Consider the following 24,226-nt stretch of genomic DNA (forward strand, 5'->3'; position numbering starts at 1 on the left):
TTGACGGCATTCATTAAATATTTGCCCGTTTTTAATCGGTTTCTTTTCCAGCGCGCCGCTATGCCGTTTGACGCCATGACGTAATGATTGTGACGTCAGAACAGTGAATTGTTGTATAATGATTCACCGTTTTCAGTCTTCTTTGTTTAATAGGAAAATGAATCGGGTCGTGTAAGAATACTGTACAATCTGCATGGTAATATTGTTTTACGTATTTAGTGTCAGGTAACAGAACCAACTTATTCGCGTGATAATAACTAATTAAGTTTGATAAACTTTCGGAAAATCCAGTATACAAAATACATAATGAATTGCTATCTTCATGCAAATAACTTTTTGGCATTTCCTATTCAGGATGGTTATACGGCAGTTGTCGGAAATAAAAATTGGAATTTTTGGAATCTTGTTTTCTGTAGATTCGCGTATGCCATGATGTTTGGTATTTTTGACTCTTGTATAACATATTAATTAGAAATATTGAAAATACTTGATACTTTAATTATAACAATAAAACATTTATTTAAGTAAGCTGTATGATGCCTCAATGTCTTCAATGTCATGTCAATATCTTGAGTAAACTATACCAAAATATCAATGCCAGATTGCTAAAAATGATATCAATACTTGATCCACCATTGCGTAGCATGGTGTTTGGTAAATATTGTGTGTGTTTTTTTTATGTAGTTTTGTTTTTCTCAAAAATTCACTTTTTTTTTACTATCTTGCATCTAATTATATAAATTTTGTGACCAAACATATAGCTTTTGCACTTTAGGCTAACTTAGATATATTTTTTTAAAAATAAAGATACAACTACATTTTTTAAGGTTTAGGCTTCCAAAATAATTGACATTAGACCAGGAAAAATATTTAATGATCAATCAAAGACTGATCAAGATACTTTTAAATGTTGTAAAATTCAATTTCCCACCCTCAGAAATCTTTCAAACGATGCTCGAAATAAATTTGTTTGTCTTAAGTTAAAAGGACTCAAAATTTTCATTCGCCCTGTTCTGTTCCATTGAATATTATGGCGGACATTTCGTATGAACAGCAAATGGAAGGACGCGAAAGTTACGCCAATGCTGCTTAGTGATAACGGGCCACTGTTTTGACGACGTCTGCGTACAGAGTGGCCGGAAGCTTATTTTAATGTTAAATGCAATTTATAATTTAATTTCGTTTACAAATGGAGAGGAAATATAATGTGAATTTCAGAAATGAAACTTTTTTTTTCGATGTTCATGCGAAAGAATGACAGAATATAATCGGCAAATTAAACATGATTTAATGGAATTGTCGATCCTATATTGTTTACTTCGCATGGACACCGACAAAAATCATTTCTTGGATAAAACAATTACTGTTGGCCTTAAACAGGATATGCATTGCCTTCACATCACTTTGCAAATTATTCAAATCTGACAATTGATTTGATTAATTTACATATTTTTGTCTAGGAACGACTCTAAATATGAGTTCAGCATGCAACATTTACTGTTTTAGAAATATTGATATGTGTAGTTTGATCGCAACACGTATTATTAGTTTATAGTACAATGATGCATGGTCTGTTAACATTCTAGGGAGACTTAAATAATTTTATCAAAAAATTCAAAAATTGTAATTGTATAAGCAGTTATTATAAACGTTCATGTCTTTGTTTCATTCCATGAATAATGATAATTGAGTGTTATCATTAATATTTTTGGGTAAAATATTACATATTGCTTTATACATATTTGACATCTGTGTTAAACGCCTTTGCTATATTTTCAAAATGCATTTGCTATAGACTTAAAGCAATATTAAATAACTGACCTATTATTATAATTATAATAATGAACTTATCTGTCGAAATAATGCGATATTATTACATTTATCAGAAGATTTTATTATGTTTCTAAATTATTTCTGTTTGCAATAATGTTTCTACCAAGAATCAGATGTGAGACTCTAATTTCGAAGACTACATTTTAGAAAAAGTCATGAACGACATTCATATACACAAATTTAATAATATTGAAGCAACATTTTTATTAAGTGCAAGCATGCAAATTATTTGTGACCGTTATACGGAGAAAGGATATACAATCATAAAGATAAAAAAAAAAAAGATTCACAGAGCAAGACAAAATATGTTAAAATACATTGGTCATGAGTCTACTTTAAAGCTGTATTATTTTTTTATCTTTGTTGCAGCCATAGCTTAATGAACATACTTACTACAAGGTATTAATATAATGTCTTAAATCTAACTGAACAGATTTTTAACAATTTGCGAGTAACAAATAACCTAAGGCTAGAATTTGAAGAAGATGAACCTTTAGGTGCCAATCCTGTTACAGTCTGTTTGGTTTACTTTTTAATTGCATGATAAATAGAGAATATTTGTTTGTTTTGAGTGAATATGAAATATATCTCACTGAGAAATGAAAAAATTTCAAACATTTTCATGAGCGCATAGCGCGAGTGAAAAATTGAAAATTTTCTCTCTTTGAGGTGAGATATTCTATATTTAAGAAAAACAAATTTTCTTTTTATTTTATGCTTAACTACATCGAGATATGCATTTTGTAACAAATTTTAATCTCAGCGCGGGAAACAGACGCGCGTAAACGGACATGACGTCAGACGTGTTGTGACGTTAGAAAGACGCACACAGCGTAAAGTTTCATTTTATTTTATTTTTTTTCTGCATAACGTTATGAAATTCTCATTAAGTTGAATAATTTGAATCGAGAAATATACTATAAAGAACAAAGTGCGACTACAATTTCATCCTGTTTTAAGCAAATAATTTAAAAATTATACACAATGCACAAGTAGATCGGCATTTACAGTGAGTGATATGCAGTGAGTGATATTGAGTGATATGGATTATATATCACTGATAAACATAGTATTTCATCAGTTAGCCTAAAATAAATTCTGTTATTTGTTCTGTTTCAGGTTTGAGCCGTACACAAGTAATTGTCATAGCAACGTGTTCAGCCGTTATTGGGACATTTTTCATCATTGCTGGTGCTATGAGAATAAAGTAAGAAAATTCGTATACAAGTGTGACTACCATATCTTTCTGTTTGTTTTGCTTACATCTAACTTCTTGTTTATGTTAGGTTTAAGGTGACACAGTTAAGGTCATATGGCAAAGTTGCCCCTCCGTGCATTATTTTCAAGCACTCACGAGCGGGAACCTGGGCAGAGCAACCAATCTTCCGTAAGCAAGCCGAATGGCTTCCTCAGATTAAAAATTCTCCACTTTTCTAAGGATTCGAATCAACACTTGTGTTGTAAAAGGGAGTCCAGGGCCTTATCCACTAGTTCACGTAGACCCTTATTTACCACATTTTGTGTTGTTTTCCTATATTCCTTCGGATACTGCTCATTATTTAAGAAAATATACCTATAAACTAAAATTGAACAAGGTTTCATGAAATATGATGTTAGTTAACTTTGATTGTCCTTTTTCAATAAGTTAACTTTTGCTTAATGACATTTCAATTTGAAAAAGTATTTTTTTTTTTTTAATTTTACCATAATAATGACGATATGATACCTGCACCACTAAAATGAAAGCGTGCTTTAAGTCCTTTAGATATTACATTTTAACAATCCGACAAATGGCCCCTGTGTTCAAGTATGCAAGCGGTTATACGTTATATATTTATGAACAGCAAATATTGCAATTAAGTGAGCAATGTAATTAGGACTCAGAATTGTCAAAATTACGAAATTATTCTGTGTTCAAAATAAGGTTGCACCATCATCCGTCTTTGTGTTATGTTTACACCGAATATTCTTGTTAATGCAGATGTGCTAAATTCTTCAAAATACAGATTAATTCATAGCCTTCTTCATTTTGCCTGTAAAATGTTTATATTATAAGTTAAAATCAAATGTCTCAGTTAAACACAATTACCAAAGTAGAATGATATAACGTTAATTTATTCCTTGTAATCATTTTTATCTACTTAGCAATTTTAAAGGCTAAAACGAGACTACAAAATTAATGTAAGAGGCTAAACGCTTCGGCAAGAATATTGAGTTTGAAGTATTAGTCACTTTAAAATGGCCATTGTTACAATGAATATATGCCTTTATAAAAATCGTTCAATGTTGTCAAACTAATAGTATACAAAATAGTTTCAACTGTAGTATAAAATAACAAATGCGAATATAACATTTCATCGATAAACTAATATTATAATGCTATATAAAATTTCATCTAAACATAGCCTTGCTTTCAAAGGACGGGAACCTAGAAACGAATTGATTAGAGTATCAAACATATGTTATTCCTTGCATGCGATATTTCTGGGAGTTTCAGCGTACCAAGTTACAATTCCTGTTTTATGTAGGCTGACGCTAAAATTGAATAGCGTCACGTTTTTTTGTCCAGATGTCACCGTGCATATGGACACTCTTGTTAATTTAAGTCGGATATCTTTATGTTATATATTTGTCCAGTGATACTTTTCAAGACGTTTGCAGTTATCCATATTCATATAGTACTTGAACGTCTTAGGTATTGACTCTAAATACTTAGATGTCACCTGCGCAATGTAGCAGGTTGGACTGCAACGCCAGCAACCAGGTGTCGATTCAAGGCCGTGGCATGTTCAGTGATAGATGATTAAATGAATTTCTGTTGTGTCTAGACGGGTTTCCGGGGAGGTACATATGACAGCTGCATTCAGATGGCCCGGAAATAACGTTTCCCTTCACTCAAAATGTGAACTTTCCTTGCTTTACGGATCTACATAAGAAACCTCATGAAAGAGCTTTATAAAGTATGAATAAATAATTTAGGCCAGTATGAACATATTGTTTACGTCCAAAAGTATACATAGCTCTAAATATTTGTAATTATATTAGATATTTGATCAAAAATGTATAATAAACTACAGTATAATCTATACTTTCCACAGACAATGAGATAGGGTTCGTAGTTTTCTGGTATTCACGAAATCTCAATAAATTTAGCCTTTGCTGATAGATGTAACTTGCTTAAATGTAATTTAGATTTAGCTTTGTCGTTAAGATAATTTTCTTTGCATCTTTGGAAATCGGTAAACATTTGAAGCTGCTGAAGTATTGGATGCTTCTACCAGCTATGTTCTGACCACATAAGTAGGTAAACAGCCTGTTTAAAAGTTAAAAAAGAAGACTTAGCAACTTCTGGCTCAAGTAGATTTCATTACTAAATTATAGGAATATCGATCTTTTCAACATCTAAACAGAAAAGCAAAATGAACCTACCACGGTCAATTGTAATTCACCTTCAAGTAAAATATAGTTCCTTGTTAGTCCCGTACTGGTTGAAAAGTTTCGGGGACTATAGGAAAGCGCCTTTCCGTCCGTCCTTCTGTCATTCCGTCTATCCGTCCGCAATTTCGTGTTCGGTCCATAAATCTGTCATTCATCAAGGGATTTTAATATTACTTTGCACAAGTGTTCCCCATGATAAGACGACGTGTCGTGCGCAAAACTCTGACCCCTAGCTTAAATGTCAAGGTCACAATTGGAGGTCAAAGGTCAACAGGATTTTTTCCTGTTCGGTCCATAACTCCATGAAGGGATTTTAATAAACTACTTGGCACAAATGTTTACCCCATGATAAGACAATGTGTCATGCACAAATTTCAGATCCCTAGCTTAAAGGTCAAAGTCACAATTGGCAGCCAAATGCTAACATGGCATGAACAGGGTGTGTTTCGTGTCCGGCCAATGACTCTGTCATTCATTAAGGGATTTTAAAATTACTTGGCATAAATGTCATGTCTCCCATGATGAGACAATGTGTCATGCGAAACACCCAGAACCCTAGCTCTAAGGTCAATGTCACAATTGGAGTTCAACGGTCAACATGTCTTTTTTCCTGTCCGGTCCATAACTCTGCCATCCATGAAGGGATTCACTTTCAGATCCCTAGCTCAAAGGTCAAGGTTACACTTGGTAATCAAATGTTAACATTGCATGATCACCGTCTCTACAATCCCAAAGTGGTCGGTATTGTGGACAACAATCATTATTTAGCTATCATACGTGATCTATTTACTGTAAATTTGCCTTAAATAATATCCCAATGGAGAAATACGAGTCGCTATATTGTTACTATACAGTGTGTTACATGACTTAACGTCTATACCTGGTGTCTAGAGTCTGTGTCTGGCGTTATAAAGACGTTCTAATGGCATATTGGATAATGTCTGAATGTTTATGCCTTGGTGGTGGTGTTTATACATTTTGCGGTAAAAAAAATTTTTTAAGAGTTTAAACGATATGAGGAATTGTATTTGCTATTATAATAAATAGGAATTTCTACAAATTGTTATATGCAATTTTTAATGCAAAATTCTCATTAAGTATTTAAACAATACCCAAATCGTTTCGAATCACATATAAATCAATGTGTTAGTTAACTTATTACAGCAGAAATTGGTTTGTATCTGTTCTCATCAAGATGTTTTTCTTATTTAATCTAAGCCAGGATATATATATATATTTTTTAAAATAAAATGTTTAATTTCCGTAAAAATATAAATATATAAAGTTTCAAATATATGAATTCCAATTGAAAAAAGTGGCAAAAGCTGTTTATTTAAGAAAAAAAAAAACATTTAAAGGTTAAAATCCTGTAAATAAATCAAAAAGAGAACGATATTTTTGTAAACAACCTGTACTTGCTTTAAACTTACTTTATTTTCTTATCTATACACTGTTCCTTATGTAAAGTTATTGATGCATTACATGTGTGAATAGGATTGCTACAGATATACATGTATAAGTGACCGGTCAGTTTTATTACAGTGGTTCAGTTGGTTATTTAGGTACATGTACATGTCTGTTTAGCTCTGTCATAAGTGATGGCAGATATGTGTGTGCTGTATAACATTAATACTAAGAAAATGCAGTCATCTTATCAAGGCCGTAGGGTGGGTTCTCGCTGGGGATAAGTACCAGTGGCACAGTCAATATTTGGCTTAACATGTAATAAAATATGGTTATTATAACAGCAGCTCGATCCGGGATGCTGTATTCGGCTCGAGTGGATTTTTGCCAGATTGGATCTCACGAGGCGCACAAGCCGACCTTACAAAATCCACGAGAACCGAATCTATCTAATGTTATAATGATCCTTTTATAATATACCTCTACCTTTTTGTTTGCTTTTTGTTATTTCACGAAATCTGCAATGTTTATCGATATTAAAATGGAACTCAATGAAGTTTTTATGAGCGCTATTTAGAGAACTGTATCAGGTCATGCATATTAATGAAAGTAGTCCGGCAGCATACAATACGGAAGGTACAATACGGAATTTAAAAAGTATAATGCGGATTTTTTTTCTGCCTGTTCATATTTAATTGGGAAATACAAGCCGATTTCTTTACAGAATTTATATAGGTATATAATAAAAATGTATCCGAAATGACAGTTCTTTGTGGGGCTTGTAGCCTAAGGAAGCTGTATCGGAAAAAGTTAACTCAGGATGAGTCTGTTGTGCAAATCAAGGCTGAAGTTGTGGGCAAAACACATTCGAAATCTGTCATTTGTAGGGCTAGAGTAGAAACGGGTCGCTGCATAACATTTCCAGTTGAAATTGGCTGGGCCTTTTAGTTCGTTTTCGAGTCTAGCCGTATTTGTATATGCCATCTGCATGTAAAGTGACTTGACACATCACTTCATGGCATCACACTGAATGTGAAACCGTCACTGATACGACCTGCCAAGAGGCTACTGTTCTTGACCTATGCATCACAGGCATATCAGGGCAAAGCGTTATTTCTATTGGATAGACTATAGTAAGGACCAGATTAACTGCTTTACACATATTGCCTCTTTGTTGTGGTGTTAAGGCCTAGTCCGCCACAAAGATCAATCTTCAATTCAGTTTTCACAAAAGGAAGAAGATGAAGTACTGAATGCGTGTGACATTTAGTATGTGTCTAAAAGAAATAAATATATAAACGCACAGACGAAAATAAAGAAATAAAAAATATATATTTAAAAATACAAAAAAAAAAAATGGAAAACGAATAACTTCCTCATCGCTAGTGGCGTGCGCGTCGCGAGGAGGGCATGCAGAAGATTGTCTGGTATGTTGCTGGTATTTTACAGCACATATTTGCCAGTCTACTGCAACAAACAGCCAGGATAAACCAATGAAAATTTAACCCAACGAATAATAATGAATTCACAGTATTTGCTTCTCTCACTACTATACATGTATAACATACCTATGTGTATGTGTACGCTTTACTATCATTTGTATGTTACCTGAGTTAAATATAGATGTAAAAATATGTGACTATCAAATTATTCAAAATGAATATAAAAAGTAATGGTTGGTTTACATTTGGGAACACCCTGTAGTTATATTTTTTATTTAAAAGTAGTGTTCCTCCCTTGCATCAACACAATTGTCACAGAAAATGTGTATAATTAATATCTACATATGCTGGTCAAATATGGTTTTGATGCACGCGGGGGGGGGCGGGGGGGGGGGGGGGGGGGCGGGTAATGTTGTTTAAAGAAACATAGCTTTTATATGTATATAATAAGGTACGTAATTCTATTTCGAGCAAAAATCACCGTTTTATGAATTTCAAACTGATATTGAAAATTTGACTTTAAGAAATAATCTCAAAAATGTACTTTGATGGTATTTGTAATTAAATATTTATTTCTTAGTGGTTTATTTTTCACTTTTGGAGTAGGCAAATTCATACAGAAAGTGTCCAAAGTCCTTTGTTACCATTCTAGAGTGAACGAATATTCTACTCAGTCTGTATTAAAAGCACATTCCTTTCTAATCAATGCACGTTTCTTATTTAGAAATTGACAAGACTTCAAACAAAGCAAAATGCTTTGATATACATATCTAAAATGTCGTTTTCAGGTTACGTCTAATTCAAGCTATTGATATGCTATTTGATAGCGTTGGCAATATCCTGCTATCACATAATTAGCTGCCATTTATCTTCTTGTTCTGAATATTGTTTACCTGTAATACATCACGTAGCCAATAATTTGAGCCGTGCCATGGGAAAACCAACATAGTGGGTTTGCGACCAGCATGGATCCAGACCAGCCTGCGCATCCGCGCAGTCTGGTCAGGCTCCATGCTGTTCGCTTTTAAAGCCTATTAGAATTGGAGAAACTGTTAGCGAACAGCATGGATCCTGACCAGACTGCGCGGATGCGCAGGCTGGTCTGGATCCTTGCTGGTCGCATACCCACTATGTTGGTTTTCCCATGGCACGGCTCAAAATTTTGTTCACCGATGACTCATATCATTACTTCCGATTAATTTTAAAAAATTGGAAGTTCATGATTAGCTTATAGGTGTCATTATAAACAAAGATATATATCTACCGCCGTTTAATAAAAGTTAAATAAAATCAAGGTAGTGGTTCCGTAAGAATGATAAGTTGCCTAACGAGAATACATAATCGCATGAAAATTGCTGAGTGTCGAATCCACTACCTTAATAGAAAATTTTATTTTAGTTCAAATCAGTCATATGCACACTTAACATCATAACTATTTGTGTTGCGATCTCTGCAAGATGCAGTCCAGTAAAAATAAATGTTTACATCGAGTTTAATAAATAATTCATGAAATTTAAAACATGATGATTATAACAACGTTAACTCAATAAGCCGTAGTAATGGTAATAGAATGACCCTAAATTTGTAGTAACTGTTCTAAACTTGGACATTATAATTACGTAATTTACGTAATTCGTATTACTATACATTCATTTTCAACTTCGTTTTATTACAAATGAACACCTTACCAACGTTCTATTTTCAAATGCGATATATTACATCTCACTAAATCTGTGAAAATTATATTAACGTCAATTATTATTAATTCTTAACTGTCAGACAAACAATTTGACGTCATTTTTATGTTAAAATAAATAACTATGATATTATTTACTTTACATCGTACTTTTACGGATTTATATTGTTCCACCTGAGTCACGCACGATCTCTAACTAAGGTACAAGTTTGCAATAGGATCCCATGTCCTAACTAAGTCGTTGTCTATCTCTTGGCAATCATACGGTTGGCAGCAAAACGGTTGAATCTGACACTAAGCATGACTTGCCACTTAGCAGCCTGTACCATCTGCTCTCATTTCGTGAGTGTTTATATTTTTACTGTCCCCGCTCAGATTGTCATCCAATAATGTTATGTTTTCAATGAAATGTGCAAATATTTGACAGAAGCAACAAAAATATATGTTAATAAAGCAATACAAAAATTAATTGTTTATTCAATATTTTCATTTATTTTTTTCACGAATAACATTGAAATGGGTTTGAATTAGAAATGCAGCATAACCAATTATATTTTGCTTATTATGTTAAAGTGTAAAATGTGTTGCATTCAATATTTTTTGTTATCTAATCAGTTTCATATACCTTTCCGACAAAAGGAGAATTAATCATCATCATCAATATCAGCATATGTCTCCTTTTGTTTATATTAAGATTATTGTCCGACACAACTATTTATACGGCGACATTCAGACATTCGGTGTTAGGAGTCATCGGGTGCTACTCCAAGCATCTTTTCAAACATGATCGGGCATCAGGATAGAACCACCATCCATCCGTTAGCAAGCAGGATGGCGTAGACGGTAGCATGTATGCCTTCCACAAACAGGCTAAATTAAACAAAGTCTGCAACATTTTGTCGTGTTGAGCGACCTGTTTCTATTTTACTATTCCATAATGAAAGAAATCATACTCCCCAGGTTGGGCTGCACACCCACAGCGGTGAAAGGCAAGTGATCTTGAGGTAGCAGCCATAACCACACGGCCATGGAAGCCCCTGAATCATATGATATTGATAAATTATTTAATTTGTTTTTAATTTAATCTCGACAGTGCTTGTTGTAGCGTCTTGGGAATAAACATTCAAATTGATTTTCATTTCTGATATATTTAATATAATCATATGTTTTCAGTATTTATTTAAGTAGAAATTGCTAATAAATATTGCTTTCTTTCTTACTCTGTTTGCTATGACCATTTTGGGCATAACCGGAAGCACAGTTGAGTCAGCTGCAGAATATTCTGCTTTTAAGTTAAATAATGCGTCGTTTTTCCCTATTTCGTCTTGATGGATTTCAATATTTTAAGAGTTCTCGTGGGAGCATTTCTAAACAATTATGACCATTTATTTATCCTATTTTGCCGCATTACTGGTACAACGCGGCATATTGAAAGTATGTTAGTAAGTAGATCTAGTAAGACCTATATGGAATCGATATTCTGTAATATTAATTTGACTGAACCAGTTTAAACTGCTAGTGCACCAGTAATTAATGGCGGTTACAATTATAAAATCAAATTTCTAAAAAAATGGTACCAAAACGGCAATTTTGATAGGTCAGATTCAACATCAATATCAAAAGAATGCCAGCCGCTTAGATTTGGATTCAAAATGTGACGTAAAACCAAGTCATCGCTGCAAATTGTCTTGCACAACATTAGACTATAGTTTAATCAACTATAAGTCCTTAAAACGTTATAATATTCAATTTGTGGTTTCTTTTCAACATCACTTTAGTATTAATTTGTTACTGATTTTCTGTTAATTTAGTTATTGCATATTTCCATTTAATTAGAGAAGTGGAAGCAAGGCTTGATCGCGTGTCTGATTTCAAGAACAGAACAGGACACAGTTATTACTTTTTCATTCATGTTCCGCGCATGCGGAATGTGTGGCCGAACGTATACGGACAATTACTATGACACATTGTATTCTAAATTAGATATGCTCTTTTGTGGTTTTACTGCTTTGGAAAGGTAGGCTTAATATCTCATTTCATAACTACATGGAACATTACACGTTAAATTATTCATGAACTATGCATTAGCAAAAAGGTACGCAAAGCCAAACTGGTAGTAGTATCATGCATTGACAAGTAACCGTAGTGCCAAACAGTAACAAGGTTGTCAGAACAGAACCAAGAAATATACTATTATTGGTTCGGCCTTTAAATGTGTCTTTATATGATCCATGTACCAAAATCAAGTCGCTTATCTTCTAGCACAACATAGAAATTTGTATACCAGTTTTCAGAAACAGGGACATAATTACCAATGTTTCATTAGATTTCTGGACATGCAAATGAGTGTTAAATATACAAATAAAATTACCATATCACATTTGGATTCAATTTTCTCTGTTATGATATTGCTTGTGAAAGAATGTTTCGCCGGTATGATATAAGTAAAGAGAGATTTTGATGTATTAATTCATTAGTTGTATAATTTCAATATTGGATAAATATTCATTTTTGTATCTACAAACATCCTATGTGTAGCTTGTAGTATGAGGTATATTGGTCACAAGAAACAGCTTCAAGTTCGGCAGAAACAATATTACTTCGTTTACCCGTCCATCATCTTTAAAATACATTAGAGTACCAGCCGAATGATTCCGAATTTTTGTATATTTGCAGCAGCTGTATGAAGCGGTATCGAGCCAACAGAGAAGCGGCACTTGTCATAGCCAGACGAACAAGTGCTTTCGGCTTTGGAGGGTCAGGCAATTTGAGACGCGACAGTGCTTCAAGTAAAGCTAGCAGGCAGGTAAATGGTACCAATGGTAGCATGAAGTGGTATTCTTCACTGAATGGTAGCTTGCACCAGTCATATGGCAATAGATGGACTTTATTAAATCCCAAAGATTGCAATCTAGCACATTTTACCCAACGTTTAATACGATTTTACTTGATTTTTCATATTGATCATAATTCAAATTTTATTGTCGAGGAATATTTACAATTTAAAGACGGTTGCGGCAGTTTTGGGTAAAAAAATCCCAATAATAGACTTTGTATATAAACACAATGCAATGTTAGAAACAGAATTATAAACAAAAATCGAAGGTCACCATGCTTGTTCAGGAGTTATCTGCCCTTGAATATGCACATTTGAAGAAAAATCCAGTTTTAGGGCACGATGACCCATGATTGTTTTTGCACTTTTCAGTTTCTAACATGAAGTTGTGTTCATATACAAAGTTTGCACAAATTCTGTTATTGGGAAATTTTTGCCCCATCTCTCATACAAGAAACTGCAGCGTCTTTAATAAATATAAATGTTAAGAAATGCATTTCAAATTGTGTCCCCTTTGCCATGTCAGAAAAAGCTTCACATGTTTACGAACACATGATATATCTTTTTTCCCTTGATCTAAATTCAGTTTGTTTCCTTATGCTGTACATTATGAATGATCAGTCTACAAAACACTAACAAAGAATCTTGCAAGTAGGAGGTCCAGTACATGTATTATACGGGTTATTTATCAGAATTACAAATAAATCCATTCTCTAACGGAATGAAGTGGAAGAATAAAATAATGCACTTCAGATTAAAACTTTTATCAAACTCTAGGTTTTCATTGATCCAGTTTATCATTTGATTCATTGAGAACTTCTGTGGAATTATAATGATACATTACATGCTTTTACATGTAATTCAATACTTTTGCTCTGCTTTACTACTCAAAAGAACTCTAATAAAGGAATTGTCCGTTCAAACAGTACAAAGAGTAATCAAAAATTGCAGTAATTAAATTAATCTAGTTCAACTATTTACTTGTTAATCAATTAATATGTTAAAGGTTCATTAAAGAAATATTACCTCTTTTTAATGAAGTATATGCATGCACGTTCCTTTTCGAAAATATTACATAATGTTATAATTTAAATTAATGTTTACGTTACTCTTTTCTGGATAAATGGTAAAGTTGTCCAACGTGAAGTAGTAATACACATTTACATTTCACTAAATGTAGTAATTAAAGAGGCATGGTACGTTTAACTTCAGTATACAATCTTACAGCAAAGCCACCCAACATCCAAGAATGGAAGTGATATACAAATAGATAGAAATGGTAGATCACAACCTCCTATTTCTCACAATTCACCACAGCACAGTAGCGACCACAATCCACTACTTCCAGTACATTTAGTGGGCCAGTTTTCAGATGGGAACAGTTCGCACGGATCGCTTGCCTACATAGATGAGGAGTCACATAGCAGGTCAAAGGTAGTGTAGTTAGCCTCACTTTAGAAATTTAGCACATACTGATATTGCTAATCTATTTGAGATTAGATGACGACATGTTCAATTTCAGATTTGTCTTAATGAATCGAGTGCGCTTCCCCGGAAAAGATCATTATAGTATTATGTGAAAATGTGTGAGTACAAAGTATAAAAAAATAACATATTGTATATTGTTTTAAATGCATTTAATTTGGTAGTAAACGACATTTGTTTTGATTTGCTAGAATAGTGTATACAGTTGTAAAATTCTTCAAACGATTAAATAACATCTGTACAATTTTAGCCTCCGGCTGGTAAATACATACAATTCGGTATGTTGGATTTTACATGACTGTGAATGTAATATGCTTAAAACGAGTGAACTTAATAAATAAAGGTAGTAGACCGTAATGACAATCGAGAACTTTCGTTACATTACGTAATATGTTCCTTGTGCGATTTCGGCTTTCTAGGGAAGGGCTGGTCATAGGCTCGTATCAGTCACGTTAACGTTCGAAATCTGCACACATAAAGAAAGCGTTCTTGCACATTAATACCCGATTACTATTACTAGTCAACTACCTAAATGAGTGTTGCTGCTAAGATATGTCTTTGTTCCAATGCAGCGTTAAATGCGAAACAATGTGTTTTAAACCTTTCAATGTAGTAACAGGGCAGGTTATAACTCGGTTTGCAATTTTTCTTTTCATTGGACTTTAATGGTCACATGATGTAATTTTTCGTTTGTTTAATGAAATTTTATAATTGCATTTAGCTTTAAAAGACGACTAGATTAATTTTACAGGATGACTTCTATCAAATACAAATCATTGCTTTGAATCGGCTATTCATTGTTAAGCCAAGCAGACACAATGTGCAGAACAAATTTTACATTCATTTCTGGCTACAGTGAATACTTTAGATCCACATTTAACAATGAAAAACAAATGTTCAAAACTATCTTGAAACGAAATTTGCCAGAAGAAAATCAATATTATATCTGAACGGATCACTCGGTGTCAGAGATATTAGAGACATGAGAAGTGAAGTTTCAATTTGACAATTTTCTCGTATCGTTTTTATCTATTTGCATGTATAAACCCAGACAAACAGAAATCAATCCTATAAAAGACTTGTTATCAAGAAGTGGCCATGGTTTCTGGTATTTATCGATTGCCATCTCAGAAAATATGATGAATATGTTTATGTGGTTTTGCTTCTTTAGCTGAAAGCATTGCTAAGTTTTCGATGATTTTAAAAGAAAAGTGGGGATTCGAAGAGTATTTTCAGAATGGACTGAAATTATTACCTTTTTATAATATATACCCGTATAAGAAAGCAATAAGCCGTGCTTCTGATGAGCAAAATGACTTAAACGAGTAGTAGAGTAAAATGTCAATACTGAAGTAAAATTTCTGTAAAATTATTTAAAGTCAAAGCAGTGGCTTACAGAAGATAACATTTGAATATTTTTCTATAGCCATCCAAGAAGTCAGTGTATGATTTTATTTTGAAATCAGGCGAACAAAGGTTAAAAAATCTAATTTCAATGTGCCACTATATACATTTGAAGAACTTGCGACTATGCTCATTGATGTATGGGATTTTGTGCAGACTCACAGCAGCGTTGTTTGTGCCGTGTGGCGGGCGTAAAAAGTCTCCCCGTACATTCAATCAGAGCTGTTATATTTCGATCTTCTCAGATCGTTCAGCACGACTTTTATGTCGTGTTATTGGTACTGTTACGGTTTTCAGCTTGAACATTTCGGCCTGGGTGGTTCCAATATTCACACTTTCGTAGCTTTGGGTATTGTATAATCACCATTTGGACAGGAGCCTGCTTTTTAATTTTGTCTTTTGGCAGTTCCTGTGATATGCAGGCTCCATAACATAATCTCAGATCCCCTTTCTAAATTCCAGTTTGTTTAGTTCTGCTCATTGTTTTCTCTCATTTAGGGCAAACCCATTATTTTAACTGGGGACCATACGCCGCTTCTCATTGAATTACATGCAAGTTTATCGTTGAAGGGTCCATGTGCACAGCCGTATGAACACATCTGCGGATGTCTCTAAATTACTTTTGTACTTGTAGCATTTGTAAGTCTTGAGTTCTGCTCAACCCGGGGCTAGAGGGCGTAGACGGTAACATGCATTTCCAGTACCGTCCATGAACAGGCTCAATCAAACCGAGCCTGCAACATTTTCGTTTTGTCGTGTTGAGCAACCTGTGGAGTTTCCACATTTTTATATTTTGTAGAGGGTCACCCATGAACTATCTGTGTAGATTACAAGGTCACACAAGAAATATGTGTGTGGAAGTTTATGACAATATGTGTCTTTTTGTAGTTCTTCACACATTATACAAATAGAAAATAAATCAAGCCCTATTCAATCAATTTTGACAACCTTCGATTATAGATACGCAAATAATTTTTACGTAAAATAATTTAGAAACAAAGGAACAAGTTTCTGTTAAGACTGTTTTTGAATTTTTAAGTTACCCAGTATATATATTTCCAGGAAAATGAAAAATCTCCTACGCCATGTTTTATGAAGAATCCAAATAAATACGCCCATAGATTTTTTATCATTATTTTAAATAATGTCATATGGTTTCTGACAGGATGATTTGCAACGTTTTACATGTTCTTAGCATTGTGCTATGTTGAGTTTTAAAAGGTGTCCGTTCTTTACGTTTGTTAGAGTGAACACTTAAGTTTAACCCGTTTATCAAGCAAAGGCATGTCTGCTTCATCGATTATTTTCTTCAGGATTAATATGCATATTTTGATTTGCGATTAAAATGCATGCATTTTGTTAATACATGGAATTTTAATTTACTAAACAATGCAGTACAATTTGAATATATATCTTAGGAATTTCACTGAAAACGTCTTTGTAGAGAATACATAGTACACGGTATAAATGTATATTTTCAGAATAAATCATTGAAAGGTTTTTTAACATTCGGTTTTGGTAAAGATCATATCCATTTAAAGCTTCCCTATAAATATCTTAATGTCGAAACACAGCTATGTGAAGCGTTTCCAGTTTTGAGTATTCGAGATGGAAAGTTCTCTTTCAATAATATTATTATAACGAATGTTGAGACATATGTCATCGATGCATTTTCGGGCCATCTCTTATGTGAAACCAATGCGCATTTAATGACACATACTACTCAAGAAATAGCCCTAATTTCACGAAAAAACTTAAGTAATTGCTTAGCTAAATCTGTTATTTCACATACATGTTTTTACCCTTTATACGTCTTCAGGGTATTCTTCCTTGTTTTCATCTATATCAGAACCGTAACATATGACTATTTCACAGATCAAAACACAAAAATTATGAATTGTACAGAAAACGAAGTACAGAAGTAAGAAATATACTTAAGTGTTCGTTATATCATGCTTAAAAAGAAATAACATATTTGCGTGACTGAAATAAGTACTGCAGACAAATACAACTTATCATAGTATTATTTAGCTATAAATACATTGTTATAGAAAAAAAACCCATAAAAAATAGCTTAAGCAATAGCACGATTTTAAAATAACATACTTAACTAAGTTATTACTGAAGTTTTTCCGTGAAATTGATATCAGTGTCTCGGAAAAAAATATTGTATTGATAGTTTTTACATTAATATCATTCATGCTGAAAAACAGTACATGTAGTTAATCTTTTTACGTTAATGAATTCATAGGGTCCTTATAACGCGATCAATGTTGTTTGAATGAGACGTATACAGTGAAAAGAAATATGTATTATGGAGCTTGTTATAAACAAGTGAAACAGAAATCATATATTGCACCAAAGTTTCATATACGATTGCTTTTATTCCCCCAATGATCGATTTCTAATCCACATGTTTAATTTTCAATTAATTATATTCTTACTTCTGTCATCGAACTTTAGACAAATACAGTCCAACATATGTTTGTATTACAGTAGTCATTACTTTGTAAAAAGTAAAGTTAACTAGAGGAATCATAAATAGATACAAATGTATGGTTACTATTGTATTACTGATAATACTAATGTTTTATTAATGTTTATACGTTTTCTTCTCCCAGCAGAACAATAATACTTCCGGATCTGAATTCGGGTCGGAGGATGACCCTTTACTGCGCAAGTCCCCAGACTCTGGAAGTTCAATCGACATCTGTATGGAAGCTGATGACAAAGTCAATGTCAAGGAAGAGCATATGAAATTAAGTAGTGAGACTTTAAAGGATAGTAATTGCACATCACCAGATGGTCTACGGACTACACCAGAACGAAAAGAAGTGTTTGAACCAGGCGGTGATACAGATTCCGAAATAAACATCAACATGCCGGTTGAAACACATGAAAAAGAAACATGTAATTACACAATAAACGAAAATGAAATCTCTAATTCTGAAGATAATGTGAAGGAAGAAAACAATGCAAACACTAATACTGAACTTATTAATTCAGCCAACGGTTATGCACCTGAACGTCACGATGAAGACAAAAAAGAAGAATCCATATTAACAAAGGAATCAGAACCAGCGAAAGAATTAGAAAATATGAGTAAAACTGAGGATTCCATTCCAGGTAGAATAGATACATGTCCTCGCAAGCAGTTTTCTGTGGATTATTTCGATGTAGATGACAATGGAATTGAAATCCAAAACCCTATATTCGAAGAAATGGACGATGCTGAACCATATGGGCATTTATCTGAGAATCAAGTGGTAACAACAGGCCTCACGCAGTCAGATAGTAGTTTATCAAACAATCCATCTTACTCATATGGTAACCAAGCAGAGTACAGTTATGTAGGTGGTTATGGACAAGCTGGATATTTTTGCCCTTATCTGTCAAACACGGATAATAACATTAAATGTTTGGATTCTAGTTTTATTCATAACTCTCTCAGGAACTCTGCATTTCTCTCAGCAGAAACCTTAAGACGAGAAAATGGTGAACTTCAAAACGAAAGTTTCGACGACTCGTCACTTAGCGGAAATAGCAGGAAAAGTAGTCTAATAGATGACATTGATAAAGCCAAGTATCCGCGAATGTACTCCACAGACAGCTATTTTGCTGGTCGGTTGAATAGAACTTCTCCATTTGAGCGAACATGTCCCGAAGACATTGAAGAAACTGGCACAAAAAGCACGGACATCACAACTAGCACACGTAAACCGCACATTATTCCATTACATGAGTATCACAGAAATAGTCTCAAAGGAACTATTGATAAAGATGATGGTGTGTAAAGTACTTTATACAGAATAAACATTAGTCATCAGAAAAAAAAGAGTAATTTGCATTTGCTGTGATATGACAAAGCACTGAAGCATTATAATTTAAAAAGGCTTTAACTGGAAATTAGGTCAGTAAATAATCAAGAGTGTTACTCTGATAACTGGAAGTATAAAAAAATGCATTATTTTCATCTATTATTGATTACCATTGCATATATTTAAGACAGGTAAATTATTTTTACATTGATGATATATGTATGCTTTCTTCGTGATTTGCTAATTTAAAGTAAGTACAAACATACCAACGACTTTTCTTGTGGACTTTGTTTATTCTGCTAGTTTTCGTCAGCTACCCTGTAGAGTATAAGTAAAAGTTTAATGGTCGTTATTTCATGAGAAACAATATAGTCTTTCTCTCAAGATTTGCAAAAGTCATTGTGTTGTATGTTGTATGAGATTTGCAGCCCGAAGTTCATTGTACGACAACAGAGAAGCAGGTTTTGTTTTTCCGATATCAGTGTTGTTTTTAACAAAATGCTATTCGTTTAAGAATATTAAAATATTTCATTGTTGTTGATTTTTTACGGAACGGTAATGGTGCATAAGAGACACTTTTCCAATATCTCTTTAACACCGTTCAGTAGAATTGTTTCCATGATCAATCATCTTTAAAATCATTTCTACGTGTTTTCAACTAAATCGTGTCTTTGAAATTGTAATGGTCTCTAAACAATATTTATCTGCCTGTTATTTACTAAATAAACAATTTTGAAGTAAGTTTTAATGTTTTATAGAAGAAATAGGTACAAGATTTTGAAGGTTTTATTTAATTTCCAGTGTCTCCTTTAACAATAACTATTTCGGTTATCTTACTATCTGGGTTATAGTGCAATTTATTTTGCTCCAAAGAAAAACAATATACAATGATCACTGTGGAACAATAGAAAACGGTGGATGAAACAAAACAAAACATAATTTTAAATATCAAATATGCAATCCAACTTCCAAAAACGCAGACAACAATGTATGAATGGATATGTACATGAATAACATAAACAAAAGCAACAAAACATAGACAAAGTCGAACAAATAAAGAACGTAGACCATACGAATAACTCACTGAACACAGTTAGGCACCGCTTAGGAATGGAGTCAGTGGCAAAACACTATTGATTTAAACCGGTTAATGATGCACATCAAAACCACAGTCCTTTCTCGATAACCGACTTTCGTAAAGTTCAGTCTAACCCGGCTGTTCTTACCACGTTTCGAGGTATTCCTTTTGTGATACAACCAAAATGTATGTTACGTACATAACGAAATTTGAAATGTTACTCAAATATACCGGCTATATAGCGAGCGTTTAAAACATTGTTTACATTGTATTCGTATGTGTTTTTCGTATGCTTCGTGTGCTATCATATATCGTGTAACGTTTCGTGTCAGATTGTTCGTATATGAAATAAGAAATGCATTCGTTTAGCAGAAATATTGTTCTGTGTGAGTACGATAAAACATTTTGCATTTAATAAGATTGAAATAGCAAATAAAATTCATTTTACTGTAATTCACAAAACAGTTTACAAAAAGTTAATCCCAAATTTTGGCACATATCCTTTATTTTTATTTGTCAGTGTAATATTATATATATACTCAGCAGAAGTTCTAACTCCACACCTACAATTTTGGATATATCTCGCTAACCTTTGGACATATTGCAACAAAATTTGGACACTATATAGCTCAGATATTTAACAAGTGTAGTTTATGAAACATTTGAGTAAAATGGCAAATTCATTGAAGCGTGAACAATTTGAACAGTACAACCCCCAAAATGAAAAGTCACACAATCCGAGTTCTTAGTATCTCGTGTGCACTCCGACAGCATAAATACCGGCTGTACACCTGGAACGTATGAATCGAATAAACGGTTGGATAGGCCCCTGTGGAATAGCATTCCGTGTTCTTACAACAGCATTTTGTAGTTCACAGAGATTGCGAAGAACAGGTCTCAGACTCCTGACTCTTCGCCCAAGTTCATCCCACAGGTGTTCAATGGGGTTCGAGTCAGGAGACTTTGAACACCACGGTAGCACTTGAATGTTGTTTTCGTTTCAATTAGTTTTCGAATATTATTTCATATAAAACATGTTGTTTAAGCGTGTACCTCTCGGTTTGATATGCCACTCTGGACCATTCCGACGGCGCACCCTCTCTCATCTAGCGTCATCCAGTGTATACTTGTGGAAACAGGAAACTTTTATGTTTTTCACTGTGCACTGATCACACAGATTTCACATACACATATTTGGACCGTGTAGAGCGACCGGTAGATATTTAAACATGAAAAACAGGTAATGCACGTGCACAGTTGAAATCGATAAAAGAGAGGTATTTACTTAAAATAATATCGTTTATCTGCAGGACGACAGATAAACGATATTATTTTACATATAGATATATTACCGGCTATAGCAAGAACAATATTCATATTTCAAAAGTATGGAGTTAGAATTTTTGCCGAGTGTATTCTACGAATTGACCTCGGAAAGTAAATGTGCCATCTATAAGAATTACATGTTGTTTTAACACGTAAAGGGTACATTTGCAATTGTTTTTTTTTGTTAAAATTTAATTTTGTTAATAAATGTAAGCGGATCCGATATGCCATATCTGATTGATTTAACAGTTATTTATTCCTTCGTTTACGTTACTAAAGCGTTCCGTCTACTGTATTTAACTATACATCTTATCAAATCGATACAAAAACAACTCCTTTACACTCTAATATTCATATTTACTGCATATCAAAGCATTTTACCCGAGCTTACAACATGTCAAAGAACATGCTATATAATATTTCAAAGTTCAAATTAAAACAGACAGGCACACCCTCCTCTGTCAACACATACATGCAATGCAATTAAAGAAATGTAAAATCCATAATTCAAGACAAGCATATCCACATCTGTCTCATGAATACTGTGAACATATTTGAAGTCCGCAATTAAGTATAGTCATGCCGTCCTATGTATTACACATGTACACAACCTCATTTTCTACCGAAGCACCATCCCTGTCTTGATCAGCTTTACTTGTTCTCATAAATTGTATCAAATAATATATATTTCAGATCGCTTTATACTCGAGAGATCATTGCTTTTCAAACAATTTGCATCAGCAAGAAGACAGTTATGAAGTATTCCATGATCTTAACACTTCTTCTTATAATTCATTAAGCCATTAAGCATTTTATCGTTAACTACTTCTTTCGATAATTTACGATTTCCGTATATGTCACTTAAGAGAAATTTGTAGAGTTCTTCTTTCATATCGATCATTTATAAACTTGTCACTATAAAAATCATTGATCAAAGTTCTGTTTGTACTGGCTGGTTAAATATGTGTACACAAACATAAAGCAAACTTAAAATAATTCACTGTCCTCCTTGCCCAATGAATCACTAAGTGTCCAATCTTTTCCAGTTTTCAAATTTAAACCAGTCCGGTATGTCTTCATTGCGGTCCCACCTTGCATCTTGAAGTACTTCTGGGATGAAAGCCACCTTGTCAACAGATATCGGAGGAAACTTTTCTGTTTCTGAAAAATTACATGTAAGAACAGAATTTTCATTAGTTATTTATAGCATCTTAAAATAATATTAAATGAAATATATGGTATACCATCTCCGTAATATAAATAAATCATCTACTACGTCATATTCAAGACAAATATAAAAATTTCTATCTCGCTGTCCCGTTGATAAATTCAATATATCCATGATTAAGTACCGTGGTAACCAATCACTGTAGCCTTAGAGCTTCTATTCTAAATCGTAAGTCCTCTTTTCAAATACCACATAGTAATTAGCACATGTTACATCACTGATAAATTCATTTTCAGAGCATAATAAAGCTAAGCTAAAATCTTGCAGTTCTCCAGCAAGGATCTATAAGATCACCACTTTTAAAAGTTCGTCGTCATAATCAAACCTTTCAGTACAGGAGACAAAAATGTCTACCATACACCCCCATACCTAGACGTTTTTAATACGTATAAAAAACTCTTTCAAAGTAGAAAATTTCCCCATGAAAAAAATCTTTTGAACTTTATATGATTTCACTGTTTCCATATTGTACTGTGTTGGAAAGAACAAACACATAGGTAATTATCTTGGACATTATTGATGACAGAACAATAAAAATGGTATCAATTTTATTAGCTGTATTTTACTGCTAATTAACTTGCATATTCATGAATATCATTAATGAGAATATTTTGTAAGGACCACATTTTCTAAGTTATACATCAATTTAAATGTATCAAACAATTTGATCTGATCTTAAAGTCTCTCACTGTGTTCTGAAGTAGTGAATTGTTACTCTTATGGTAAATTGTTAGACATAGAAGAAACACTTAATCGAAGGAGGTATCAGTATGAAACATACTTTACACATGTTACGTTACCATGTCAACAGCCTCGATTAATTGCATCAATTATTCAGAAAATATTCTAGAAACAAACTAACAAAGAAAATAAAATAAATATGCAAGTAATTAAAGTAAACATTTTAGATTTAAAACTTTTACCAGTGTGTCAAAACTGTGCTCTTTTAGTGATAGCAAACCAAGATATAAGAACTATATTTCAACTTGGTAGAAGAAATGAAGAAGACTATTGTGGTTATTTTGAATCATTTTTTGATATTTCAAATTGTACAGACAATGACTTAATTATATTTTGTAGGAGAATATTCCTAGATATACTGGAACATTCAGGGAAACATTCAGGGAAACATTAAGAGAAACTATAGATCAATCATAATAAATAAAGTTTGAATATCAGTTGAATTAGGTATCAAAGGCTACGAAGAAGGCATAACCTCTCTTTGTCAAATGTTCAAA

General features: G+C 33.2%; 1 protein-coding gene across 2 annotated transcripts in view; it reads left to right on the plus strand.

The window, feature by feature from the left end:
* Window positions 1–23,272, plus strand: part of LOC128548362 (uncharacterized) — a 47,501-nt gene extending 24,229 nt beyond the window's left edge. Inside the window, exons 2-5 of one of the 2 annotated variants that reach the window (XM_053522939.1) lie at window positions 2,953–3,040; window positions 12,490–12,619; window positions 13,877–14,083; window positions 18,163–23,272. In XM_053522939.1, the coding sequence (XP_053378914.1) occupies window positions 2,953–3,040; window positions 12,490–12,619; window positions 13,877–14,083; window positions 18,163–19,332 (1,595 nt within the window). In that variant the 3' untranslated portion in view covers window positions 19,333–23,272. Of the gene's footprint in view, window positions 1–2,952; window positions 3,041–12,489; window positions 12,620–13,876; window positions 14,084–18,159 lie in introns of both variants that reach the window. The other variant, XM_053522938.1, reaches the window with a different exon arrangement.
* Window positions 23,273–24,226: the final 954 nt, after the last annotated feature.

Source organism: Mercenaria mercenaria, chromosome 14 (assembly GCF_021730395.1).
Source record: "Mercenaria mercenaria strain notata chromosome 14, MADL_Memer_1, whole genome shotgun sequence".
NCBI lineage: Eukaryota > Metazoa > Mollusca > Bivalvia > Venerida > Veneridae > Mercenaria > Mercenaria mercenaria.